Here is a 25,073-nt window from a genome sequence, read left to right as displayed (position 1 = left end):
AGGCCAAGTCGAAAAAGCAGGCTGCAGAAGAAGTTGAAAGCTGCTCCTCAACTGTCTGCTCCAGCTCCTCAGACAATGGATGCAGCTACCAGGCGACGCAGTTCCAAAAAGCCCAACGGCCCAGTCACAACGATCAATTTTCCCCCAAGATGTGCTATTTTATCACTAACTTGTACTCTTTTAGCACAAGTCCTCCTTTCCTTGTCTCTGTCCTTTCTTGACTCCTGCTCTGTGATGCACAAAGTGAAGCCACAACCCATGGCTGGTCTTCAGCTTAGGTTGGATTGTCCATCTCTCCCAGCACTTTTGATGGGATTAATATGTGCTGTCAGACTACTTTATTATATTCTGCAAGACCTGAAAACTTGGGCATGGTACAAAAAGAAGAAGGCAATATGTCATGGAAAATGGTGCCTCTCTTGGCCCACTGAGAAAAGAGAAGTGTCATATTTGATTTGGGCTGAAAGGAGATTAGATATAGTAAGCAAGGCGAACAGCATTTGTCAGGGCTGGTTTTATTCTTTACCATTGCCTTAGGCCAGCTGATTACACCAAAGGTTACCTACTTAGCCCTTTATTGTAAATGCCATAAATGTCTAATCTGCTTTCATCTTTTTATTGTGGGATCATCACTTTTCATGGCCAACGGGAAGGGGCTGCACCAGTGGCATATCCATTCAAAGTGAGTGTATTGTGTACTCAACCCCTGTCAGTTCCTCCCACTACATGTTTCCCTTCCCTTCCTGGCTCTGCAAAGATCTTGAGATTCCCTCCCTCCCCCCAGTCCCCCTGTGCTTTAAAATCACCTCCAGCCTTTTCCCAGGCAGTGTCAATGGCAGCAGCTCTCATAGGCTGGCAGATTTCTAAGGTCTGTACCCTGAAAATGGCAGATACAAATCAAGGCCAGGTATACATATAAAGTGGCACATATGAGTTTATCTTGTTGGGCAGACTGGATGGACCGTATTACAGGTCTTTTTTCTGCCGTCACTTACTATGTTACTATGCCTGCATCCTGCACTGTGGCTTTCTCTCTGAACTGTCCCACCCCCATCTGATGTAACTTCCTGTTTTCCAGGGGCGTAGCCAGACAGCAGATTTTGGGTGGGCCTAGGCAAGACGTGGGTGGGCACCAAATGTTCTCTCCCCCACCCCCTACATCAAAAAAATATCTCAGCTGGTGGGAAAATGCTTCTCTCCAGTCTGCACCTTGGTAGTCTGCAGCAGGCATGCGCTGAAAACTGAGCATGCAAAGTTGCCAGTATTGAGGAGAGCAGCATTTTCATTACCATGTGCTACTGTTGGATGGGCCTGAGCCCTAAGTGGGTGGGCCCCGGCCCACCCAGGCCCACCTGTGGCTACGCCACTGCTGTTTTCTGAAGTGCAGGCTGGTTCAGTGAAATCTCTGTTGCAGGGCCATAGAATTGATACTTGTTATCTTATTTTGTACTGGTGGGTAGCTGCATATTTGGATTTGTGTTGGTTAAGCAATGCAGTAACATAACATGATTCACTGTATGAAAAGTGTCAGATGGATCTAAAATTAACAACAAGGAATATTCACCCCTCTTGGGGAACATATGTATATCATTAAACAAAGATAAGAAGATTGTTTCCATTCCATATCCCTTATGAAAGCCTGATTGAAACTCATGGATGCTTCTCTTGACATCCAGAAACTCCATAAACCTAAAATATTTCACTTTCTCAGTCAGTTTCTCCAAGTTTGACGTGCAAAGGGAACTACATGCCCGAAGAGATCTCCCTGTTCCTAAAAATGACTAGAAAGGCAGTTCCTGTGTATTTAGTTATCAACTGTTTAAGAATAAGATATCAAGGAATTGAAACACATGGGTGGAGTTGATACCGTGGCCTCTCACTACTAAAACATATAAAGAAACATAACTTGCCAAGCTTCCTACATTCCAGCTGGACAATCCACCGTGTGCTCCTTCAGTCTTTTACCTCAAACAGCATGGCACTCTCTGGACGGATCCCGAGTTTAGGCAGTGTGACCTACAGCAGTCAGATGTCAGGATCTAGGCACCGTCCACCTAGTGCCTATGGAGGAGCTGGTGGCTTCGGTACTCGGATCTCCGTCCCTAGTTATAACACTGGACTTGTCTTTACTGGTGGTGCCGATGGCAGTTTTCAGTTTAGCACCAGTGCTAAGGACTTACCATTCAGTGGGAATGAGAAGTCGACCATGCAGAATCTGAATGAGCGCTTGGCCAGTTACTTAAGCAAGGTGCATTCCCTGGAGAAGGCAAACTCCAAACTGGAACTCCAGATCAAAGAGTGGTATGAGAAGAGAGCTCCTGTTGCCGGTGGTGACTATAGCCAGTATTACCAAGTGATTGAAGAGCTCCGGACTAAGGTAGGAGGGCTTCCTGTTTCCTCATGATGGGAAGCTCTTTGCTCTTTTGCAGAGATGGGCAGCCAAACCATTTTCGTTGTGTGTCTTTTCTGGGAGTTTTCATCATGCTTGTGTTCATTTGGCCATTTTGTTCTCACGAGTGATGTTCTGTCAAAGGAGTGTGCCCTAGTTGAAAAGAAGGCACACTTTTTCCCCCCGATAGTGTGCTCGTGCATAATGGTTAACACATACGTGATGGTTTGCGCATATATAGTGGTTCCAATAGGCAAACTATTGGGGGAAAAGTGTCTGCTCTTTCAAAAGAGTGTGCACTATTATCTCTTCATTTTTATTTGTTAACGACATGCACTGATTCACAGACCCATGCTGACTGCCACTACTGGGTATTTATTTATTTTAAAAATGTGTATACCACCTACAGTGGGGGAAATAAGTATTTGATCCCTTGCTGATTTTGTAAGTTTGCCCACTGACAAAGACATGAGCAGCCCATAATTGAAGGGTAGGTTATTGGTAACAGTGAGAGATAGCACATCACAAATTAAATCCGGAAAATCACATTGTGGAAAGTATATGAATTTATTTGCATTCTGCAGAGGGAAATAAGTATTTGATCCCCCACCAACCAGTAAGAGATCTGGCCCCTACAGACCAGGTAGATGCTCCAAATCAACTCGTTACCTGCATGACAGACAGCTGTCGGCAATGGTCACCTGTATGAAAGACACCTGTCCACAGACTCAGTGAATCAGTCAGACTCTAACCTCTACAAAATGGCCAAGAGCAAGGAGCTGTCTAAGGATGTCAGGGACAAGATCATACACCTGCACAAGGCTGGAATGGGCTACAAAACCATCAGTAAGACGCTGGGCGAGAAGGAGACAACTGTTGGTGCCATAGTAAGAAAATGGAAGAAGTACAAAATGACTGTCAATCGACAAAGATCTGGGGCTCCACGCAAAATCTCACCTCGTGGGGTATCCTTGATCATGAGGAAGGTTAGAAATCAGCCTACAACTACAAGGGGGGAACTTGTCAATGATCTCAAGGCAGCTGGGACCACTGTCACCACGAAAACCATTGGTAACACATTATGACATAACGGATTGCAATCCTGCAGTGCCCGCAAGGTCCCCCTGCTCCGGAAGGCACATGTGACGGCCCGTCTGAAGTTTGCCAGTGAACACCTGGATGATGCCGAGAGTGATTGGGAGAAGGTGCTGTGGTCAGATGAGACAAAAATTGAGCTCTTTGGCATGAACTCAACTCGCCGTGTTTGGAGGAAGAGAAATGCTGCCTATGACCCAAAGAACACCGTCCCCACTGTCAAGCATGGAGGTGGAAATGTTATGTTTTGGGGGTGTTTCTCTGCTAAGGGCACAGGACTACTTCACCGCATCAATGGGAGAATGGATGGGGCCATGTACCGTACAATTCTGAGTGACAACCTCCTTCCCTCCGCCAGGGCCTTAAAAATGGGTCGTGGCTGGGTCTTCCAGCACGACAATGACCCAAAACATACAGCCAAGGCAACAAAGGAGTGGCTCAGGAAGAAGCACATTAGGGTCATGGAGTGGCCTAGCCAGTCACCAGACCTTAATCCCATTGAAAACTTATGGAGGGAGCTGAAGCTGCGAGTTGCTAAGTGACAGCCCAGAACTCTTAATGATTTAGAGATGATCTGCAAAGAGGAGTGGACCAAAATTCCTCCTGACATGTGTGCAAACCTCATCATCAACTACAGAAGACGTCTGACCGCTGTGCTTGCCAACAAGGGTTTTGCCACCAAGTATTAGGTCTTGTTTGCCAGAGGGATTAAATACTTATTTCCCTCTGCAGAATGCAAATAAATTCATATACTTTCCACAATGTGATTTTCCGGATTTAATTTGTGATGTGCTATCTCTCACTGTTACCAATAACCTACCCTTCAATTATGGGCTGCTCATGTCTTTGTCAGTGGGCAAACTTACAAAATCAGCAAGGGATCAAATACTTATTTCCCCCACTGTATAACTAGGTGGTTTCTATAAAAACATTCATTATAAAACAAAACAAAAATATACAGAATAATAAATATACAACAAGAACCTTACACCATCACTCAACAATCATAATGGAAGTCCAGAGGGAAGAGACACAACACTGAATCTGTGATCCATTGACTGACGACAGAACCCCATTTGTGGTATCAAGCACTGTTCCCTCTGAGCTGAGCGGGAGTCCTTCACCTACCGACCGCAAAACCTGGATATTCAATACCGAATCCTGGACACGACTTGGCATTGAATATCCAAGAATAATAACGATAGCAGTCAGCAGAATGCTCAGTGCCACCGGCTGGATATTTACCCCTTATATACCGCATATACCTAAAAAGTTCAATGTGGGTTACAAAAAAGATGCGAGGAATACTAGGAATTAACAACCTTAGTATAAACTATTAAGACTTACGCAATACAAATTTCTGAAATAAAAACATATTCAAAACTTTCTGTAACCATCTATTATGAGATGATTATTTAATTTCAATCGGCAACTCATCCTACAATTTAGCTGCTTGATAAGAAAATGATAAAGTTAACATAGACTCAGGGTTTTTTTTTGAGGGGGTACTTGGGGGTACTGAGTACCGGCACCTTTTCCATTGTGTGCTGAATTGGCCCATGGTCCCCAAGTTTTAATGAAAGAGCTCAGGCTCTACACACCAATTCTGCCTTGTCATAGATTCTGTGACTGGTTGCAGGGGGTCTGGCTATTGTGGGGTGGGTCCCTCAGTGATCAACCCATCCCTGAAGGGTGGCCTGGCATTTGAGTACCGGCACCTTTTTTGCTAGAAGAAACACACTGCATAGACTTATCCCTTAAAGGTTGAAAAATGAACATTTAAACCAAATTTAAGGGAGTGTACATCACACCAACCAGATGTTATAATAATATCATACATGTATGGGGGGGGGGGGGGGGGGGAGGGGGGCATCCCTGTAAAATCTAGAGTAACTCTTTCAAACTTTTGTGCCAAGCACAGCAAACAGGCTGCAATATTTTGTCCAGTTTGCAATTTCTTGTGCAAGGTCTCCTGGCAGCCCACATACACCACATTATAGTAGTCCAACTGAAATAATATCAAACATTGGACCACGAATCCAAAATGATCAAATCAAGACAGCCATGAACACGCCTCAGTTTTCTCAGCATATTTCCCAGCCACCTTTGTGATACTTTCAGACCTTTCTGGCACTTTCTAATCAGAAACAAAACACGGCCCTTTCTTTTAAACATTCTGGTGATACTGCACTACAGGTTGGGCTTTCTGTTCCTTCCTTTGCAAAACAATCTAATCTCTTATTCTGCTTCACACCCCATTGTCAATATTAAATAACTAGTAAACAGAATCTTAGTAACTTGCGCTGACTGATGGCAAATTTTCACCTGTTTTCCTGCTTATGGTCATTTTCCAAATGAGATGAAAAGAGAGTAGTTTTGAACTGGTGGGAGGAATGAACTGGTGATTCTGTCTCCAACTGTAACCCGTGAGGTGGAACACTTTAATTTATTCATATCACGTTAATTGCAGTTTCCATTGTGAATATTGTCTGTGCTCATAAAACAGATCCCAGGTGCTGCACATCAGACAATATTGAAACTGTATAGCAGTGAATATACATGACACTTTGATAAATTTGATGGAGTAGGTTTTCAGCCTACCCTTAAAGGTGCTCAAAAATAGAATTTTAAATCCTTGAAGAGAAAACATTACAGAAGGATTGTGGTTACAGAAACTGCTCTGAGATTATAGATAGAAGCAAGTTCCTCCTGCACCTTTCTCATACTTTTGCCTATGTTTCTCCCGTTTGCAGAAGAGTAGGCAGAAGTCCATTTCTTCTCCCCCAACCACCCTGGTGGCATTAAATCCTACATTTGCAAAGCAGTCTGCTGGCCAAGCCCACTCCTGTGCTGCCTGAGCAGCAAAGAAGTCGGTGGTGTGCTTCAGCCACTGATACTGGCACTTCTGCATATGCTCCGTTCATGCTGCTGAACTAAGCACGCATGGGAGCATAGGAGCCAACTTTTCAAAATTATTGGGGGTGCTAAGCCCAATGGAAATAACCCTTCCCTGGACACATACAAGGAATTTTCTCAGTATTGGGGGTACCCGTGCACCCACAGCGCCCACAAAGCCAGCTCCTATGCATGGGAGTGCTGGCATCAGCGTCTGAAGCAAGTCGTTGGAAAGCAGACTACTTCAGCTGGTGGGGCTTGGGCATCCCCACTAGTCACTCCACAGGTGCCACAATTTTGGCCTGAGCCTATAATGAGGGGGCTGAGGCCCCCCTGCCCCCATGAGGACCACTTTGTCCTCATCTCTCACATACTACTGTCCTGCTGCACGGTAGGGATGGACAGTCAGAAATTTTTTTGTTCATGTCAATTCCATGTCACTTATGGAAATATTTGTTTTGTTCAGGTTTTTCTGGCCATTTTGTTGGTTTGTCAGTTTCCAATAATAGTGCAAACTCTTCGGAAATAATATGCACTATGTGGAAAGAGGGTGTACTATTTCAGAAAGATGGCACACTCTTTTCCTGATGGAGAAACCTGGGTGCACAAGATTGTGCATGTACGGCAGGGGCGTAGCCAGACAACAGATTTTAGGTGGGCCTAGGCAAGAAGTGGGTGGGCACCAAGTGTTCTCCCCCTCCCCCACCAAAAAAATATCTCAGCTGGCGGGAAAACGCTTCTTTCCTCCTTGGCAGTCTGCAGCAGGCATGTGCTGAAAACTGAGCATGTGCAGATGCCGGTATCATGGAGAGTAGCGTTTTCATTACCATCAGGGGGAAGTCTTCAGCTGGCAGAGCTTGGGATCCCCACCAGCTACTGCTAAACATGTGCTACTCTTGGGTGGGCCTGAACCCTAAGTGGGTGGACCCTGGCCCACCCAGGCCCACCTGTGGCTACGCCACTGATGTACGGTACTGTAGTTCACACATGCTTGGTGGTGAAACTACCAGGAAAAAGTATTCACTCTTTCTGAAATAGTGTGCCCTTTTTCCTAAAGGAAAAGTCCATAGACCATTATTAAATTGACTTGGGAAAATCCACTGCTTATTTCTGGGATAAGCAGCATAAAATGTATTGAGCTTTTTCGGGATCTTACCAGGTATTTGTGACCTGGATTGGCCACTGTTGGAAACAGGATGCTGGGCTTGATTGACCTTTTGGTCTGTCCCAGTGTGGCAATACTTATGTACTTATGCACATACCCCCAGATTCTATAAAGGTCACCTAAATTTGGGTGCAGATCCCAGGTCCACATGCAAACTAATTAGTTAATGAGCTTTTAACACTTATTGACATTAATTGGCACTAATTAGGGGGTACTTTTACAAAGGTGCGCTAGCGTTTCTAGTGTGCGCTAAAAAATAAGCACGCGCTAAACGCTAGAGACGCCCATATATTCCTATGGGTGTCTCTAGTGTTTAGCGCGTGCTAAAAATACTAGTGCACCTTTGTAAAAGGACCCCTAGGACTTCCACACAGATCTGCCTATGTGCTAATCTATAACACTGGGCGAAGGGTGTGGCCAGGGGAGAGGCATGGGTAGCAGGGCCGCTGTAGCCACCACCACCATCTCCTCCCACTCGGGCTGCTGCTGCCCCTCACTCCCCCAACTCGGGCCGCCACCCCCGTACCTTCCTGCATCTGCTCCTCCTTCAGTCTGTCACTCTCCTGCTCCTGGTTGCCGGGACCCGGGTTATCGCGTTAATGCAATCACCCAGGTCCTGAAACACAGGAGCAAGAGAAAGACAGACCCTGGTGCCGGGCCCCCCTTGGAGGCCGGGCCTGGGGAATCTCCCCCCCCCCCCCTCTCTGCTGCCTTGATGGGCAGGTCAGGGGCATTCCAAAATTATAGGCACAGTGTTATAGAATACTAAAGTTATGTGCCTAACTTTTGGCAGTTGGCCGTGAGGATTTACACCAACTTTTGGCAGGTGTTAGTCCTTGTGCCCAAAGCTGGGTGCATGAATTCATGCTAAGCACTATTCAATAAAGGTTGCTTAGCATGAAAAGACCTTTCTAGAATTGGCATGCAATGACATAGGATCCCTACTACATAATGGGGGGATTCTATATATGGCACCTAAAAAAATTCACACAAAAATCATTTTTGCCTAAGCGTCTTCTATAAGCGGCACCTAGATTTAGGCACGGTATGTAGAATTCGCTCAGTTGATATTCCAGCGCCTAAAACTACACACTTCCATTTACACCAACAAAAACATGGTTTAAATCCCGGCACGTAGATTTAGGCACACTGGGCCATATTCTATAACTACACTACGTTACAGAATATGCTTAGCGAGTTGTGCGTGTAAATTCTAATTATTCCCAATTAGAGCTCATTATTGCTTGTGAAGAGCTGTTATCAACGCTGATTGGCTTGTTAAGCCAATTAAGTTACGCACATTGTTACAGAATACGCTTGGATATCAGTGTGGATCTCTAGGTGCTCTATATAGAATCCGGGGGAATGTGGCTACTTGATTTGGGTAAAGAGAGCATTGAACAACATAGGAAGCACATTTCTGTGGTTCTGAATAAGAAGGTGAAATAATACAATAGGATATTGTACTTTTCCATGCTCAAGCTGTGTTAGGGCCTTAAGTCATGTTATTTGTCCCTTAATATGACTTGAAGGGCTCTAATGCAGCTTGTGCTTCCCTACTGTGATATTTAGATCTCCGCAGATTACATAGTAATGAGATGCAAAACTTGCAAAGGCACGTAAAGCAGCTCATTACTATGTAAAATCCAAAACACAACTTGTGGTGTGTACTGAGTGCACACCACATATTGAGTTATGGACAAAAAAAAAAAATCCCAGTAAAATAATGACAGCCAAAAGCTGGGGTTATTTTACTGTGCCTGAAGCATCAGGCCTCAAAGCAAGACTACCCCTAGGGGTGCCATTTTTGAGATGGTGCCATCAGGGCAGGAACAACTGGGGATTGCTCCTGTCAGAAGACCATGGAACCACCAGGGAAATTATGGTAGGCCCTCTATGATGGTGGGGACCCTTTAGGGTGGGTGGGGTAGTGCGATCCGGGGGATTGTAGAAGTTTTTTGTTGTTTGGAGGAGGGGATCAGTCCCTGCAAGCTCTGGGTTAGGAGCATCAGTCCGCAGCTTTGAGGCCTGATTCTCCCAGGCCACTGGAATTACGGTGCTTGCGAGGTGACTCACAAGCAGCATTTTTCATTTACCACAGTAATCAGCAACCTGTGGGACTATTATACCGCAGGTTGATGAGTCTCATGGTAAATCAAAGTGCGGTAAAAACTCACCTTTTACTGCACCTTGATAACTTTCTTCCTTAACGTTCAGTTGTTACTGTTACTAAAAATGAGCATGCTATCCTTCTGGCAAATGAAAACGGCAATTGCCAAAGAGAAATTCACAAAGCTTCAAGTTCTAAAGGGTTAATATTTTCTCCTTCAAAGACTCTACAGCAAATTCTTAGCTCCGTCTTTGTAATAATTATTGTTACTGAATCCAAATTCTCTGCTAGGGAGATCCTTTCAGCAGATCAGCTTCTTAAGCACTGGTTCATGGCGTTTTATTTTCTAGATACATGACATCAGGCTAGACAACGCCAAGACGCTGCTCCAGATTGATAATGCCAAACTGATCTGTGATGACTTCAGGATAAAGTAAGACCTGTGTTCAATGGTTATCATAAGAGGTGATCCGATCCATATGGAGCATCCAGACTGCACCACTGCAATCCAGCCCTAGTTACAAAGAAGGGCTCATGAGTGGCATTATTTTTTATTAATGTATATTCTGCCTAAATACTAGGTGGATCACAATAAAACATCCATAAAAACTTTACACATACACACCAGTAAAATTCAACATGAAACCAAAAGTAACTGAAAAGTTGTTCCATACTATACCTGCACTCCCATTATACCAGAGGATATGCTAACAGAAACAAATAGATTTTCAACATCTTCTTTAAATTCGGTCACAGTCGTGGCCAGACGTAAATACCCTGGCAAACTATTTCACAAACATGGTCCCCACAATAGAAAATGCAGCTGCCCAGATTTACAATTTCCAAATATTTTGTGTCTACTGAACACAAAGTACACACCGGTTGATACACCTTTAAAAATCAGGGAAAATTCCAGGGAGCTGTCTCATTAAGTGCCTGGTATATGAGAGTCCTGCTAGACTCTGGCAGCCAATGAAGCTGCTTCAATATTGGAGTTACGTGCATGTGCCTAGAGGTTCCAGTAATCAAACGTGCTGCAACATTTTGAATGACCTGCAAAGCCTTACAGCAAGCAGTGGAAACCCCCAGGTACAATGCATTGCAATAATCCAATTTACTGAGCACTGGTGCTAGATCTTAACTTTATCCACTGACTAAATATCAAGCTCCCAAAATAATAAGAATCCTACTTCATCACTGTACTTGTAGAAATGGGATTTAAATTATTGCTTTTCTTCTTGAGGTATGAGAAAGAACTTGCAATCCACCATGGAGTGGAATGTGACATTCAGGGGATGCATCGAGTCCTAGATGAGCTCACCATGACAAAGGCCGACTTGGAATTGCAAATTGAAGGCCTCCAGGAGGAACTGATGTACCTCAAGAAGAACCATGAAGAGGTAAGAAAGTGTAGTAATATTAGGGTATGTCAGTAATTCACCACAGGTGTGGTAGGATGATGTGGATAATTAATAGACCACATCTAAGCAGCTGTCTAACTACACCCTCAGTATAAGTACTGATAGAAAGTACTGATAGATCATAAACCACGTAACTATAATAAAAGCAATGAATTTATTTACAAGAGTAAATACAAAAATAATCAGAAAATAATGGACATATATAAATGCTTGCAGAAGCAGAATAAAATTAGAATTACAGCTCTTTATTGGAATAAACACACACACCCTGATGGTAAGTTGTCTACTGTTGTTACTCAAAGGACAGTGATTACAGAGTGTGTCTCATACAACCTGGACAGCTATGTGAGTCTCTTTCCCCTTGGGAATGGCTGTAGATGTTCCAATACTGTCTAGTCGGTGTGATGAAGACCTCAGATGATAAGATGAGATGAAATTAGCAGATAGTCTCTTGACAGGGTGGGTGTTCTTATATATTATCAAGATAACAGCAATGTTTCTGATAATTACATCTCTTCATGATAGTTGATTGGCTGTGCCCATTATGTTATGGTTTGAAAAACCACAAGAATGTCTTTTAACGTCACTCTGGATGCTTTCATGGAACTCAGGCCTCTGTACAGTCTTGGGGGTCAATGTGACTGAGAGCCTTACATATTTCATTGTCTTGCATCAGCCAACTTGCAACATTAACATGGTCACAGATGTTTCTTTAGCAGGCTTGGTTGGGCATGTAGCCAAAGTCTTTGCTTCTTAATACATAGGTATTATATCTCTGTGATCTGGAGAGGCAGCTTCATAGGTATAGTATGCACAACCTCTGTAATGCGCTAGTTTGTAGCAGGGGCATTCACCCCTATAAAGGCAGTGTCCCGTTACCTCGTCTTCTATCTCTTAATCTTAAAGGAGAAAGTAAAGGTTTTAGCAAGAGAAAAAAACCCTCTACTTTGCAATTTGAAAGGAGTCACTTAACCAAGCTTATGCTAGTGACACAACAATGATGATTGGAATATCCAATATCTAACACAGTCATCTATGAATCTACAGCTAAACTGATTATTGATTTGTTTATTTTTGAGGGCTTTCCCATTCTAAATTAGCAATGTTTTTTTTCCCTTAAACAGAAATCCAAAGGTAACTAAAGTAGTGGATTGAAAATGAAGGAGAATGGCTGATTTTTTATATCATGAGTCCATAAGCACTTGAAAAAAGCCACATACTTTTGTAACTTTTTTAATTTTTCACATAAAAGGATGGGGTTTGGACTTGTTCTATAAATTTTTTTGCTGTAACAGAATTCATTATAGCCTCATTTTTTGTTTCTGATGACTTTACTCACTTTTTCCCGAGATGGTCATATATGTTCTTCTTTAAAAGATGGTTCTACCAGGCTGACTAGACATATCTGTTATTGAGACTAGCTGTTTGAGCAACACCAGTGTAAGTAGCACAAGTATTGTGCATATGGCGTAGTGGCATGAACCACTAATAGACTTAAGATCTCAATATGTACGAAAGAAAGGCAGGAGAGGTGAGATAAATACCTCTGTAGCATAAATGCAGAGGAGGCAGGTCTCTTCTAATTGAAAGGAAGCTCTGGAATGAGGTGAAAGGGGACAGACTCAGGAGTAACCTAAGGGAATACTTCTTCAGGAAAATAGTGGTGAATTCGTGGAAGAGGCTCCTGGTGAAGGTGGCGGAGATGAAGTCTATCTGAATTCAAGCAAGCATGGGACAAGTACATAGGATTTCTAAGGGAGAGGAAGGCATGAATGGGCAGACTGGATAGGCCATATGGTTTTTTCTGCCTTCATTTTTTCTATGTTTCTAAGGTGATCAAGTCTTCAGATATTAATGAATGCAACTACTGGAAACAAACAAAGAAAATCCTAAATGCTTCCACTTTCTATGGGTTTATTTATTTATTGTATTTCTATTCCACATTTTCCCACCTGTTGGTAGGTTCAATGTGGCTTACATGGAACAATGGAGCGGTTACAATATGTCTCGGGGGTAGGAGTTCAATGAGACAGAGAGGGTCTGTGGAGGACTCTCACTGAAGTATTTGCTTAGGTTGGGACCTTAGTTGATTCCCAGTTGTTTAGATTTCCTTCGTTGTGTTCAGATCCTAGTGTCTGTTATTTATTTATTTGGTCTTTGCAGGAGGTTGTTGAGCTGCGTAAACAATTAGGTGGCAATGTGAATGTGGAGCTGGATGCTGCTCCTGGCAAAGATCTTGGAAAGCTTCTGGCTGACATGAGATTGCAGTATGAAGAGTTAACCAAGAAGAAACGTCAAGAGGTCAAAGATTGGTTTGACAAACAGGTAAAGTTTGAATATAGTAAGTTGAACTGAACATTCATTATTCATCAGGACATTATTAGCCAGTCCTTATTTTATAACATTCATGTCATCCATAAACATTATTTGATACATGGTCCTCATTTCTCTCTTAATAAAAGAGAACTTCAAACCCAAACAAAGGAGGGAGTAGCTTGCATAGTATGGTAGGCAGATAGAACCCTAAACAAAGGCCTGGAAAGGCCAACCTGCACAGAATGGCAGGTACAATCCTGCTACCTTACTGGGCAGACTAGATGGTGGTCTTTATGTGCTGTCATTTACCATGTTACCATGTAAAATATTTAAAGATGAGCTTTGTGAAAAATTGGGCTTATGTCTTCCTTTCACATCCTGTGCTTCAGACTGAAGAGCTGAACGCGCAGGTTATGGTGAGCACGGCAGAGACGAAAACCAGCAAGAATGAGATCACCAGTGCAAGACATACAGCTCAGGAGTTGGAAATCCAGCTCCAGTCTGACATCAGCAAGGTACAAATGCTACTGTACACATTATTCATAGTCCAGAGAGTCAGAAGTGTTCAGTGGTTATGCCCTTGTTTCAGTTTCATTATGCATATTTATTTATTTATTTATTTATTTATTTATTTATTTATTTTGAGCTTAGCTGCTTCCTTGTGTCCCTTCTAGCTAAATCATAACGTACTGTAATTGGGCATCAGGACCATGATGTAAACTTTCATTCATAAATCTGTAGGATTTCTTCCCATTTTTAATCAATTTCTCTCCTCCTCAGCCACTCAATTCTCTGTGTTTTCTTCTTCAACTCAGTACAAGGGAGCCTTTAAGCCAGTCAGTAGATATTCAACTAGCATTCTGATTGGTTAATAGTGTGCCAGCACATATATACAAAACCATTAATAAAATGAAAGACTCTCCTTTAAATTAATTCCATGCTTTTCTTTTACGGATAGAAAGCGGCTTTGGAGAATACCTTATCGGAAACAGAAGCTCGCTATGGCATGCAGCTTGCCCAGATTCAGACCATCATTACAAGCCTGGAAGCACAGCTGGCACGACTGCGAACTGATGCTCAGAGCCAGAGCAAAGAGCACATGTTACTAATGGACGTTAAGATCCGGCTGGAAATGGAGATTGCCACGTACCGCCGTCTGCTGGATGGAGAAGATAATAGGTAAGAAACAACTCAGGGGCTACTGAGAATGCAATGTATCCATTCACATCTTCAACTATTCCATTTCAAACAATTAGATCCACAGTACGTCAGTCCATTGAGATGCATCCAGAACATGCTGTGTCAGGGATTTCCGTAGGATGAAACAGCTGAAAAAAAGCAATGCAGGCTGAGTCAGGGTTTTGCAAACTTTAAAAAATGCACTTGGTAGGTTCTTATTAGAGCTTGAGTTGGGATATCATTTGAGCCCTGGTGCAGAAAATGTCACTGTAATGGGAATTAGAGGTGACTGATGAATACTAAAACACAGATTAGAAGCATTCAACTTCCAAGAGTGCATTTTAGGTCTCCATGACCTGCATGTATGCATTACAGTTGTTCCAGAAAGGTGTGTGTGTCTTGCAGTGGGTGAGGAAAGTCAAGGTGTGTTGAAGAATGCTGAGTGGTGCATGTGGAAAGATGTTGAAGGGGTGAGGAGTGTGTGTGGGAATATATGGAAGGGTTGAGAAGCTGAGGGGTGGGAGGATGAGTGTTATAGAAGGCCCAACACTTTTTTGCACCCTCTCCACTCCAAAGCCACTACCATAATGTATTTTCCCTCCATGAACTCTCTCTCCCATCCACACTCTATCCCCATGTTCTCAACCTCCTCCATAGTTCACTTACCTATGCTGTCTTCCCCCACCCCAACTACAATCCTTGTGCTCTCACACCTTTACTCCCCATGCAAATGCAAGTGAAAGTGTGAGCAAGTGCAATGTGATGCATGTGAGAAAGAGGAACCCAGACTATAGCTACGTGATGCAAGGTTCCACATTAGTTGTAATCGCCCAGGGAAAGGATCTCGGTGTTATAGTTGATAATACTTTGAAAAACTCTGCTCAGTGCGCAGCGGCAGCTAAGAAAGCAAATAGAATGTTAGGAATAATTAGGAAAGAAATGGAAACAAAATGAGAATGTTATAATGCCTTTGTATCTCCCCATGATGCGACCACACCTTGAATACTATGTGCAATTCTGGTCATAGCATTTCAAAAAAGATATAGTGGAATTAGAAAAGGTACAGAGAAGGGTGATGAAAATGCTAAAGGAGATGGGACAACTTTATTATGAGGAATGGCTAAAAAGGCTGGGGCCCTTCAGCTTGGAGAAGAGACGGTTGAGGGACGATATGATAGAGGTCTGGAAAATACTGAGTGGAGTGGAACAGGTAGACATAAATTACTTGTTTACTCTTTCCAAAAATACAAGGACTAAGTAGTAAATTTAGAACAAATTGGAGAATATTTCTTCTCTCAACGGGTAATTATATTCTGGAATTCGTTGCCAGAGAATATGGTAAAAGCAGTTAGCTTAGCAGTGTTTAAAAAAGGATTGGATACATTCCTAAAAGAAATGTCCATAAGCCATTATTAAGATGGACCTGGGAAAATCCATTGCATATTTCTAGGATAAGCAGCGTAAAATCTGTTTTACTCTTTTGGTATATTGTCAGGTACTGTTGGAAACAGAATACTGGGCTTGATGAACATTCGGTCTGTCTCAGTATGACAACTGTTATGTTCTTATGCTCTTTCCAGTGGCGTTCCTAGGTCGGTTGCCACACGGGGCGGATCGCCGCTGTGCACCCCCCCCCCCCGGTGCAGCACGACACCCCCCGGCGCATCAACACCCCCCCCCCCGCATCAACACCCCCCTTCCCCGACGCATCAGCATACCCTGTATTAACACACGCTGTTGGAGGGGTGTTGGGAGTAGCCGCGCGGCTGTCGGCTCCCTCTGCCCCGGAACAGGAAGTAACCTGTTCTGGGGCAGAGGGAGCAGGGAACCAGCAGAGCCGACAGGTGCGCGGCTGCTCTCTGCACCCCTCCAGCAGCATGCACCTGGGGCGGACCGCCCCCACCGCCCCGCCCTTGGTACGCCACTGGCTCTTTCCTCATACTTCCCTCACTTTTCCTCCCTTCTCTGTTCCCTTCTCCTCCTTCTCTTCCTCTATGCTCTAATCGTGGCCTATTGGAGGGGTAGCCTAGTAGTAAGTAAAGAGGCATATTTTCAAAGCACTTAGCTTTGAAAATATGCTAAGTCACTTAACCCTCCATTGCCCCAGGTACAAATAAGTACCTGTATATACTATGTAAACTGCTTTGAATGTAGTTGCATAAACCACAGAAAGGTGGTATATCAAGTCCCATTCCCTTTCCCTACCTCCATGCTGCCACTGGAACAACAGACGCTGCAGTTGGCAGGGAAAGATGGAGTACTGAGACAGACAATGTAAAAAAAAAAAAAAACTGCTAGCTCCTCCAGGAATTTGGCTGGTGGCACCTGCAGATCTCTGCCAGGCATTCTTCTTTGGGTCTTTACCAGCAGCTCCTAAATCTTTGTTTTCATTTTCTGGTGGTCTACCTGTGATGGCAGTTTCACAGATGGATGAACAGACAAAATTGAAAACATAGGTGAATTTTTAATTGTATTTTCCTAAAATGTGTTAAAACCTAAAATAGAGCTATGAAGCTCATATTGTAGAATGAAGTAAGAACCCATTTTTAACTATAGAATTTGTTTACTGTTATACTTCAATTATTCTTTTTACAGATCAGAGGCCCTGGAATTAGAAGATGCATTGAAAGGTAAAAAGTAGTTCTTACTGAACATTTTTTGAAGAATTACGTTCTCATTCTTTGTTCTTTTGCACTATTGTGCAGATAAACATGGGTCTTTTTTGCCATTCTTTAGATTGTAAACTAACAGGCTTATTTTCGAAAGAGAAGGGCGCCCATCTTTCGACACAAATCGGGAGATGGACGTCCTTCTCTCAGGGTCGCCCAAATCGGCAAAATCGAAAGCGATTTTGGGCATCCCCAACTGCTTTCCGTAGCGGGGACGACCAAAGTTCCCAGGGGCATGTCAGAGGTATAGCGAAGGCAGGACTGGGGCGTGCCTAACAGATGGGTGTCCTCGAGCGATGATGTAAAAAAGAAGGGCATCCCTGGCGAGCACTTGCCCGACTTTACTTGGTCCATTTTTTCTTATGACCAAGCCTCAAAAAGGTGCCCGAACTGACCAGATGACCACCGGAGGGAAACAGGGATGACCTCCCCTGACTCCCCCAGTGGTGACTAACCCCCTCCCACCCTGAAAAAACAACTTTAAAAACTTTTTTTGCCAGCCTCAAATATCATACTCAGGTCCATCGCAGCAGTATGCAGGTCCCTGGGGGGGGGGGGGGGGGGGGATATGTGTGTGTCAGCGAAGGCACAATGAAGGCATGGACGTCCTTCTTTCAAACATTTTGGACGTCCTGAACTGCCCCCCCCCCCCCCCACAGGGATGGCCAAATTTCAAGGGAGTGGAGTGGAGTAGTGGCCTAGTGGTTAGAACACTGGTCTTGCAATCCCGAGGTGACCAGTTCAAATCCCACTCTGCTACTTGTGAGCCAAAATCCAAATAAATAAATAAAGGGGGTGTTGGAGGCATAGTAAAGGCATGGACATCCTTCTCACAGAAACATCCACATTTTGGACGCCCATTGCAGGGACGGAGGCATAGCAAAGGCACCCAACACTTGGACGTCCTTCACCCATACTCAAAAAAAAAAAAAAGACGTCCCTAACAAGCACTTGGACGTTTTCACCTGGACTTGTATTTTTTTAAGGTTGTAGACGACTATTATACACACAGCTTGTCTGCGTGTATGAAGCCATCTTTGGCATGCGCAGAGCAGCCACGCATAACACTTGGCTGCTCTACACTGGCTTCCCCTCCTTAGGAAGGAAATTGTGTGCAAATGAGCTAACAATGAGCAGCTCATTTGCATGCAATTTCCTTCATGCATGCCCGTTCCTTTCCGAATCGCTAAGGGATCAGTAAGGGAAGGGCTTTTTCCGTTCAGTTAGTGCATCAGTTAGTCCACTGCAGTGCCCCCTAGGGTGCCCGGTTGGTGTCCTGGCATGTCAGGGGGACCAGTGCACTACAAATACTGGCTCCTCCCATGACCAAATGAGTTGGATTTGGTCGTTTTTGAGATGGGCGTCCTTGGTTTCCATTATCGCCGAAAACCAGGGACGACCATCTCTAAGGTTGACCATCTCAACATTTAGGTCGACCATCTCTATGGTCGACCTAAATGTTGAGATTTGGGCATCCCCGACCATATTATCGAAACAAAAGATGGCCGCCTATCTTGTTTCAATAATACGGGTTTCCCCGCCCCTTCGCGGGGACGTCCTGCGAGGAAGCCCTCAGGAAAACTCAGGCACCCCGTTCGATTATGCTCCTCCATGCGTCACAAGTCTTGAGAAGTTCTTGTAGCATGTTTGTAGTGAGCGTTTGGTGCCATTAGTAGCGTTTCCTGCCACCCTTTTCATTTCCTTACTACCACAACAGGTATCTGACACATTCCATCATTACAAGAGACACAGACAAACTTATCTACACAACACAGAAAGACTCCTGAGGCAGGTCACTGGGCCGAAACATGGCCGTGTCGAGTCAAGATGTAGTGCTGTTTAATAAATCTGCTAGACCATACAGCATCATCGTCTTCAGGGCCAGTCAAACCTGGTAAGCGGGGTAAGCACAGCAGGGGGCCGCCTGCCTTCAAAGGCGCCGCTGCAGCGCTGCGCCGCCATACCGCACTGCCCTTGGGGGTTTAAATCTTTAATTTACCTCCGTCCCAGCGGCCGCGTTATTTCAAAGCCCTGCCCGTCTCTAGCCTTCCCTCCCTTCATGAGTTAGTTCCGCAGAGTCCCGCCTTCTGACGTCATTTCCTCGAGGGCGGGACTCTGAGGGAACGAACTCATGGAGGGATGGCTAGAGACGGGCAGGGCTTTGAAATGATGCGGCCGCTGGGACGGAGGTAAATTAAAAAAGACAAACCACGCAGGGTGGCAAGAAGAAAAAGGGGGGTGTTGGGGGGAGAAGAGGGCTGGCAGGTGGCCATAAATGGGAGGGGGATGGGGGCGAAGGACAATCGCTGGACAGGGGCAGGGTGGGAGAAGAGAGAAAGGAGATGCTGGGGGGGGGGGGCGCCAACTCATAGTCTGCAGGGGGGCGCCAGAGACCCTAGGACCAGCCCTGATCGTCTTATCGTGTCACTTTCGCTGTCTCCCGAATAGGATAAATATGGGTCAGCTTCTAATTTCTAACAGTTATGAAATACCTTTCCATTCAATGCAAAGAAGAGAGGATGCATCCATCACTTTAGCCCCTTCTCCTAATACTTAGTAGTTCTATAGCACTACTAATCTGACAATTTGTGCTTCTTTTAAAGAACCCACTTCTAACCCACAAGTTAGGTTTGGGTGACTAGTGTCACTAATTCATGTGCGGGGCTTGTTAAAATTTGTTTTCTACATCATCATGTCTGTAAAACCTGGTTATTTACTATCAAATGGGGTTTAGTGGAACACAACGTGAAATCAGGCTTAAAAATTTGAAAGATCTTTTTTAAAAATTTAGGAAATAAGTCAACAGAGAACCCCTGTTTTGGCCTGACGAAGAGAGTAAAGCACTTTAAAGATAGTCAAGAAATGAATTCAATTAGTCCAATAAAAACATGTTGCTTCATTTATTTTCTTGACTTTTGCTTCTGTGCATTCAACTGGACAGCTGAGCACCCACATTAAGGGGTCCTTTTACAAAGCAGCGGTAAGCCCAACGCGGGCTTACCGCTTTGCTAAAAGGGAAGTACCACCGGGGTACCCCAACAGCCCGATGGTAGTTCCCACCCCCAGCACGGGTCATATCTGGTGCTACTAAAATAGTTTTATTTTTAGTACATAAGTAATGCCACACTGGGAAAAGACCAAAGGTCCATTGAATCCAGCATCCTGTCCCTGACAGTGGCCAATCTAGGTCAAGGGCACCTGGCAAGCTTCCCAAACGTACAAACATTTTATACATGTTATTCCCAAAATTGTGGATTTTTCCCAACTCCATTTAGTAGGTCTATGGACTTGTCCTTTAGGAAACCGTCCAACCCCTTTTAAAACTCTGCCAAGCTAACCGCCAATGTGTGCTGTGGGCTGCCCAATTACTGCCAGGTTAGTGCAGAAGCCCTTACTGCCACCTCAATGGGTGGCGGTAAGTGCTCTCCCTCAAAATGGCTTCACGGCCATTTCCTGAAAAAAACAAAGACCTGCCTTTTACCTGTTGCGGTAAAATGGGGCCTGTGTGCGAGTCAAAAACACGCGACGATGCCAACACAGGCCCTCTTTTGCTGAAGCTTCATAAAAGGACCCCTTATTTATCCAAAAACAGACAAACAAATAGCATCCTCAAAATGTATCATGTTTTATTATTCATGGGCTCAATATTCAAAGTGATTTAACCGGCCTGGAGCTGTTTCTGGCTGGTTAAATCACTTTGAATATTGAGCCCATGAATAATAAAACATGATACATTTTGAGGATGCTATTTGTTTGTCTGTTTTTGGATAAATAAGGGGTCCTTTTATGAAGCTTCAGCAAAAGAGGGCCTGTGTTGGCATCGTCGCGTGTTTTTGACTCGCACACAGGCCCCATTTTACTAACTGGTCGTTTTCAGCAGTACTTAACTGGTTCACGCCGCTGAACATAACCAGTTAGAGCCAAACTCAAAATTGGCTATTTTGGGGACATTTGGGGGGGGGGGGGGGGTGGAGTCATCACATTTAGAACTTAACCATCCAGGTTAACTGCATAAATAGGATCACATAAAAGTCAGTTCTATCTTTGTGCAGTAACCCATAGTCGGTTAAGTGCTGGATATCACATTTAACTGGCTATCCAGCTTATAATTGAAAAAGAAAAACGCCTATATTGCGACCCAAATCGGGAGATAGACGTTTATCTCACAAAAACGAATAAAGCGGTATAATCGAAAGCCGAATTTGGACGTTTTCAACTGCACTCCGTCGCGGATGCGGACAAAGTTGATGGGGGCGTGTCGAAGGCGTGGTGAAGGCGGAACTGGGGCGTGGTTATCTGCCGATCAGAGATGGGCGCCTTTCGCCGATAATGGAAAAAAAATATGCGTTTTTAGCGAGAATTTAGGGCACTTTTCCTGGACCCTGTTTTTCCATGAATAAGGCCCCAAAAAGTGCCCTAAATGACCAGTTGACCACTGGAGGGAATCGGGGATGACCTCCCCTGACTCCCCCAGTGGTCACAAACCCCCTCCCACCACAAAAATATGCCGTTTCACAACTTTTTATGTTCACCCTCAAATGTCATACCCACCTCCCTGGCAGCAGTATGCAGGTCACTGGAGCAGTTATTAGGGGGTGCAGTGGACGTCAGGCAGGTAGACCCAGGCCCATCCCCCCCCTACCTGTTACAATTGTGCTGCTTAATGCTTAGTCGTCCAACCCCCCCCAAACCCACTGTAACCACATGTAGGTGCCCCCCTTCACCCCTTAGGGCTATGGTAATGGTGTAGACTTGTGGGCAGTGGGTTTTGAGGGGGATTTGGGGGGGCTCAACACACAAGGGAAGGGTGCTATGCACCTGGGAGGTCTTTTACCTTTTTTTTTTGTTTTTGTAAAAGTGCCCCCTAGGGTGCCCAGTTGGTGTCCTGGCATGTGAGGGGGACCAGTGCACTACGACTCCTGGCCCCTCCCACAAACAAATGCCTTGGATTTATTCGTTTTTGAGCTGGGCGCTTTCATTTTCCATTATGGCTGAAAAACAAAAACGCCCACAAATTGTCGAATAACACATGGACGTCTATTTTTTCCTAAAATACGGTTCGGTCCGCCCCTTCACGGACCCGTTCTGGGAGATAAACGCCCATGGAGATAGACGTTTTCGTTCGATTATGCCCCTCCACGTGTTAGATGCTGGTGCTTGGACACGGCCCGGCATTGAATTTCCAGGTTTAGCACCAGCGGTGATCAGCAAAGCGCTGAGCGCAGCTGGCTAAATATTGACTCCTATTTATTTAGTTTCCTGTTGTTTTGATAGTGGCTTTGCTGGTGAGAAACCTTTTGAATCAGATCTTGGATCAGAGTCCAATAAACACTATCGGATGATAACAGTAAACAGCCCAATCATGGGAAGGTTCCCTGGAACTGGGAAGACAACTAGATCTAGCTAAACTTTTTTGTTGAATTAGTTACGACATCTCTCAACATTAACTTCATGTGCCATTTCTCTTCCAGAACAGAGTAAAAGCAGGAAGATCAAGACAATTATTGAAGAGGTGGTTGATGGTAAAATCGTCTCGTCCCAGGTCCGGGAGGTTGAAGAGAAGATGTAGCCAACAGAAAGGGAATAAAGATGTATAAACCTCAGTCAGAGCGCGGTCTCTGCTGAAGAGGGGAAATCGATGCGGTGTCTTTCCAAAATGCTTTCCCCGCAGAAACAATGCAGCCTTTTTTCTTTCAGCGCTGATAATAAAAGCTGCTAATTGTTGCCCGTGCCTCTTATTTCTTTATGGTTAACCCCACATGCTTCTGCTGACCCAGTTTATTACATGTGAGAGTCTAGATGATGCTGTCCAATGGTATGGAATGGTACCAATGGTATGTGGTAAGATGACGCTTGCTGTTTGGCCATGTGGGAGGGAGCACTTACCGCCACCCAGCAGTAACTGGGCAGCTCGCAGCGATGCCCGATTACCACCGAGTTAGTGCTGTGCTATAAAATAACCATTTTTCCCTGGAGTATCAGAAATGGCGTGCGCTCAAGGAGAAACTACCGCTAGCGGCCACGTTGCACCAACGGTAGTTCCAGGTTAGCGTGTGGTAAGCCTACGTTGGGCTTACCGACGCTTTGTAAAAGGACCTCCCAGTAAGTAGTTGCCACACTTGGCACATATTATAAAGCTGTTTTTTGGAGTTTGCATATTGGCGCCATGTGAGTGTCATTTATTGAATCTAGCTCTAAGGGCTGGTCACATCAGTGCAGTGCTGAAGACTTTATGAAAGAAATGCAACAGCATAGCAAGTACCAGGAATGTGCACTGGCCAAAACGTTTGGGTTTCTTCTTTTCTGTACTTTTGGCTTTTGTTCCCAATTTTTAGGGGAGTTTGGTCCATTTCACATATATAGTTTAATAACTTTTTTTTTAAAAACATGCATTTGAACTCTTTAATGCTCACAGATGTGTTAAATTAGTCTTGCGTGCACTAAAATATTTAAGGCTCATTAATGAACCTAAAGCACACCAATGAATGCACACCCGTAGCAAGTACATCCCAATGAGAGAGAACAGTAATAAAACACTTTTTCTATAAACTTTATACTATTCGCTCCATAAGAACCCTCTTAAAATCCCTCAGCCTTAAATGCCCTCAATCACTCTTTAGTAGTCAGTCAACTTGATTACTGTAATGCCTTATACAAAGGACTCCATGTCACAGATCTCCGGCATTTGCAATTGGTCCAAAATACAGCTATTAATTTAATTACTACTCATTAAAATGTTGATCTTGTTACCCCACTATTAAAAGCAGCACACTGGCTCCTGCTGACCCATCAAATAACCTACAAACTACTGCTTCTGGTATACAAGGTCCATACGAAGCAAAACAAAGCACAAAATGGCCTCCAAGGTTGGAACAATGGTACAAACTTTAATAAAAGAGACCCGACATGGGCTGTGTTTCGGTGCTCTGGGCGCCTGCCTCAGGGGTCAAAAAAGCACGTCCTGAATGCAAAACAGTCATTTCAAATTGCGTTCTTTGTAGACTCGCTCCGGCAAACCATCAAGAGTGATTCTGAACATAGTAGCTAATCGACTAAACTGCCTGGAGCACTGAAACACGGACCGTGTCGGGTCTCTTTTATTAAAGTTTGCACCATTGTTCCAGCCTTGGAGGGCCTTTTGTGCTTTGTTTTGCTTCTATTGGAATTGCGTACTTCTACTACTACTACTTAACATTTCTAAAGCGCTACTAGGGTTACGCAGCGCTGTACAATTTAACATAGAAGGACAGTCCCTGCTCAAAGAGCTTACAATCTAAAGGACACGTGAACAGTCAGTCTGATAGTTGGGTCTGGACCCTCTCTTCTGCTGTTTGTTTTATACAAGGTCCATACGGCAGGCAAAGCAGCATATCTATCTCGTCTTTTGACCCCTTACTGCCTCTTGGTCACGCTTAGGTCCTCCCAACAGAACCAGCTTACATTGGCCCCTGGGTGCTGGAGACACCATGATATACCACTGATGGGACCCATCCTTCACAGTGGCTCAACTGATGACTTCTTCATACACATATACTCCTTAAGCTCCTGTGTTTCTCTGCACTCTTTGATCACTGTTCATTGGCTCCTGTGTATCATTTACTCTTCAACAGTTACTTTTCTGGTTCCTCTGCATTCTCATATTGCTCCTTCTAGATACAGTACAAGTCCAAGAATCCAGATGCCAGAAATCCGGACCACCTGAGAATCTGGACCCTATGAAAGTGAGAAATCAGTGCCTGCTTTAAATCGAGTGTACTTGGAGCAAACTAGAAGAGGAACAGTTTCTACAGAGGGACCATTGATGTGGAATAAATTGCCTAACCATCTTAAAAGT

The 25,073-nt window shown here is 44.3% G+C and overlaps 1 protein-coding gene across 1 annotated transcript; it reads left to right on the top strand.

Moving 5' to 3' along the window:
• Positions 1–1,904: 1,904 nt before the first annotated feature.
• LOC115481612 (keratin, type I cytoskeletal 20-like) lies at positions 1,905–22,963 on the top strand. Its single transcript, XM_030220889.1, has 8 exons — positions 1,905–2,377; positions 10,005–10,087; positions 10,898–11,054; positions 13,239–13,400; positions 13,781–13,906; positions 14,350–14,570; positions 17,166–17,200; positions 22,711–22,963. Exons 1-8 carry the CDS (start codon positions 1,976–1,978, stop codon positions 22,806–22,808), a joined length of 1,284 nt encoding a protein of 427 aa, XP_030076749.1. The 5' UTR covers positions 1,905–1,975; the 3' UTR covers positions 22,809–22,963.
• Positions 22,964–25,073: the final 2,110 nt, after the last annotated feature.

This window comes from Microcaecilia unicolor, chromosome 12 (assembly GCF_901765095.1).
Source record: "Microcaecilia unicolor chromosome 12, aMicUni1.1, whole genome shotgun sequence".
Classification (NCBI taxonomy): Eukaryota; Metazoa; Chordata; class Amphibia; order Gymnophiona; family Siphonopidae; genus Microcaecilia; species Microcaecilia unicolor.
This window is presented reverse-complemented; position numbering and strand designations above follow the sequence as displayed.

Coding starts and splice junctions, on each gene's coding strand:
- LOC115481612 (XM_030220889.1), top strand. CDS start 1,976: ATGGCACTCTCTGGACGGATCCCGAGTTTAGGCAGTGTGACCTACAGC. Junction 13,907..14,349: donor TCCAGTCTGACATCAGCAAG/GTACAAATGCTA, acceptor TTTTACGGATAG/AAAGCGGCTTTGGAGAATAC. Junction 17,201..22,710: donor ATTAGAAGATGCATTGAAAG/GTAAAAAGTAGT, acceptor TTTCTCTTCCAG/AACAGAGTAAAAGCAGGAAG.